We start from the raw sequence: 3418 nt of genomic DNA, 5'->3' as shown, positions 1-3418 counted from the left end.
AAAGAGAGGAGCCGTGGGGCCAGCTGGCCTACGGGAAGAATGGAGCCGTGGCACCAGCTGGCCTACGGGAAAGAGAGGAGCCGTGGGACCAGCTGGCCCTACGGGAGAAAGGAGCCGTGGGACCAGCTGGCCCCAAGGGAAAGAGAGGAGCCGTGGGACCAGCTGGCCCTAAAGGAGGAAAGGGAGCCATGGGGCCACCTGGCCCTACGGGAGAAAAGGGGCCCATAAGGCCAGTTGATGTGAGGGTGGGTGGGTCACCAGGAGCATTCGGCCCACCAGGGATGTCAACGAATCCACGTCGCCCTCCTGGACAGGCTGAACGTGGATGTGAGATAACAATTTACAGCATGCCATGTACCGAAAGCAGGCCTAGGTTGTAGTTTAGGCCGCATCAGTCGTAGGTTAAGGTCATCACGAACCAATTGCAAATGCATGTATACCCTTGTCTGCTACTTAAGGACATGAAGAATGTTTTTATTGCGACGAAGCACATTGCTTAATATGCTGGGATTGGACTTCCATTCCAACCCCGTGTCTTCTGTCAGTAGCGCCACCGCAGAACACCACAGAATGCGCGTGCGTGTAATTTAGAACGATAACTCAAGAAGGTTTGGCTGGATTGTCATAAAACTTGGTAGGTGGGTCCTCGGAATGATTTGACCCCCTAGCGGCTCGTTATGGTACTCCAGTGGAACTTTCGGTTCTGATATCTCGCGATCTGGACATTCTGAATGTCATGAATTTTAAATGGTAGGTAGATCATGTGCTGGGAAAGAAGTAGTGTGAGTTTGGCCTCCCAGCTTGTTCTGGAACTGCATGGCGATTTGTTTTAATTTTTTTTAAAGTTTTAGAGAGGATAACTTAAGAACCGTTTGTCAGATATCGTCGTGATTTTTAATATGTAGGTAGCTTAAGTAATGTTTGACACAATTGAATTCTATTTATGCAAATCAGGATCTAATTTGCATAATTAGTGAGAAAATAATATCTGATTAGTTCAATAATAGGACTATGAAAGACTTGTGACCTATGTAACTGTGAACGACAGGATTATATTGGCAAATATATTGATTATGAAGACCTAATTTGCATAATTAATGGTAAAGTGCTATAAATTCATGGTGGTAGCTAATGGAAATTTAATTTATACTGGTAGCTACTACTGGGAATCTAATACTTGTCATATTTGTAAGTTCAGTGAAGGTGAACATCACTAAACATAATTCATTCAAATCAGGACCTCATTTGCATAATTTATAAGAAAATGCTACAATAGCCTTATTTCTTAAAGATACGACTCTCATTGGGTACAGATTACTACAGAATATGATTAACTGATATAATTCATGCAAATGAAGCTCTTATTTATATAATTACGAAGAAAAAATGTATAACTAGCCAGCTTCACCGGTTAACATGATTTGTCAAAGGTATAATATCATGGAACTCTTGTTCATTGTAATTTTCAGCTCCTTGCCCCGAAGACGGTTACAAAATGTACAGTGGAACCTGCTACAAGGCCTTCAACACCCGGAAGAAATTCAGAGATGCAGACGCGACCTGTCGTCAAAATGGCGGCACCCTCGCCATGCCCAAAGACCGTGGTATTGACGACTTCCTGATCTCCCTTCACAATCGCGTGTCGACTGGTTCACCTTTCTGGTTTGGACTATTGAGCGAAGGAGCGCCTTGGAAGTGGGTCGATGGTTCCCCTCTTCGTAGGATGAAGCACAACAATTGGTTTCGTGCACAACCAAGATACCATACCGGTGTTACACTCTGGGCTTTCTATTTGGGAGGCAAATGGCGCATATTACCAAAGTACAGGACAGCGAAGTTTATCTGCCAAGTCGCCGCAAGTAAGCAATTACGTAAACATGTGATTTCTTCAAATCAATAAGAAGATTAGGCACTGTAAAATCACAGACTGTCTTCACCGCCCGTCCCTATCTTCGGGATGGTTATCCATTCGTTCATTCCTTGTCATTTCAGGACGTGCATATAGGCGACAGGTCAATCCCTCGCAACTGAGCAGCTGAACAACGGCTTTTCGACGCTTCACAACTTGCAGGTGAAATGTTGACGTTGGAATTCAATCCATGGGCTGCAGAAACCTGAGAATATGACGCCCAGAGAAACATCATTATTGAGATGACCACACTATCACTGCACTTACAACTAGGTGCATGCAGTTGAGTCGTAGAGTGCATTAGAATGGTGTTTATTGATTTTTCTTCTTAGTTGTCAGCAATTGTGGGAAAGGGTATGGTAATGGAACACTCAGAGGTGGACTTATGTATCCCCCTCCTGTACTGTTTGTTTTAGCCAAAGGGCCATAGAAGCTGGTTCATGGTGGTTTAATCGGGGTTTGCATTGTGGCTAGTATGCCAAAGTCAAGGGGGTTTGAGCCATAATCAAAAGTACGTCTGGACAAGTATAATGCATGTTATTAACCCAGTAATGACGTCACACTTCAAAGAAGCCACGTGACAAGCCTCACTGGGTCAGTCTACTGAGGAAGACCAGAGTGACTGGTCGAAAGCTCTAGGTGAGAGAACTGTTATTGTGTCAGATTTAAGTTTTATCTTTAAAAATGATGTGCCTACCAACACAGATGAACTTTCATGATAGTATAAAAGCATGGTCTAAAGCATAATTGTTTACTCAAGTGATGTATTACGCATGTAACACATCCAGTAAATAGTTGCATCCGCACCAGTGACAGATACTGTCATTTGACAAGGTTGTACGTATTTGTATCTGTATAGCCGGTATTTTGAATCCTTGAATTGTATACAAAAGACCCTTACATAATCAAACCAATAATGTACGTAAGTGCAACTTGTAGTAACGGATAACAACGTTTGCCTTTGGCTGATTTGTTAAAGTCAAACGTTTAGAATCTTTATATTATATTCAGAACTTGCTTCAGTATGAATTACTATACACAATGGAAGGAGAGGAAGGGTTTGTAAAAGATGTGTAACGATTTAAAAATGTTTACTGAGTCACGAGAACAGACAATGACAGTTATGAAAGTTTTAACTTAGGCAGTATTTAGAAATTATTGATTTTGTCTGGTGGTGGATTTTCTATGATATTCAGTAGTATGTACCTGCATTGAAGTAGTATCTGTTTCTGTATAGCCGGTATTTTGAATTATTGAATTGTATACATAAGACTCTTACATAATCAAACCAATAATGTACATGAGTGCAACATGTAGTAACGGATGACAATGTTTGCCTTTGGCTGATTTGTTAAAGTCAAACGTTTAGATGGTATATAGAACGTGCTTCAGTATGACTTAATATACACAATGGAGATGATTTATAGGAAATGATTACTGAGTCACCAGAACAGAGAATGACAGTTATGAAAGTTTTAACTTACTAATAGGCAGTTTTTCAAAATCATC

At 41.4% G+C, this 3418-nt stretch overlaps 1 protein-coding gene across 1 annotated transcript in view; it reads left to right on the top strand.

The window, feature by feature from the left end:
• The window catches only part of LOC109487658 (collagen alpha-2(I) chain-like), an 11420-nt gene extending 10639 nt beyond the window's left edge, over window positions 1–781 (top strand). The window contains exons 11-12 of the mRNA XM_019791662.1: window positions 5–245; window positions 755–781. Coding sequence (XP_019647221.1) covers window positions 5–245; window positions 755–781 — 268 coding nt within the window. The remainder of the gene's footprint in view (window positions 1–4; window positions 246–754) is intronic.
• Window positions 782–3418: the final 2637 nt, after the last annotated feature.

Source organism: Branchiostoma belcheri, unplaced genomic scaffold (assembly GCF_001625305.1).
Source record: "Branchiostoma belcheri isolate BF01 breed outbred unplaced genomic scaffold, Haploidv18h27 scaffold9, whole genome shotgun sequence".
Classification (NCBI taxonomy): Eukaryota; Metazoa; Chordata; class Leptocardii; order Amphioxiformes; family Branchiostomatidae; genus Branchiostoma; species Branchiostoma belcheri.
This window is presented reverse-complemented; position numbering and strand designations above follow the sequence as displayed.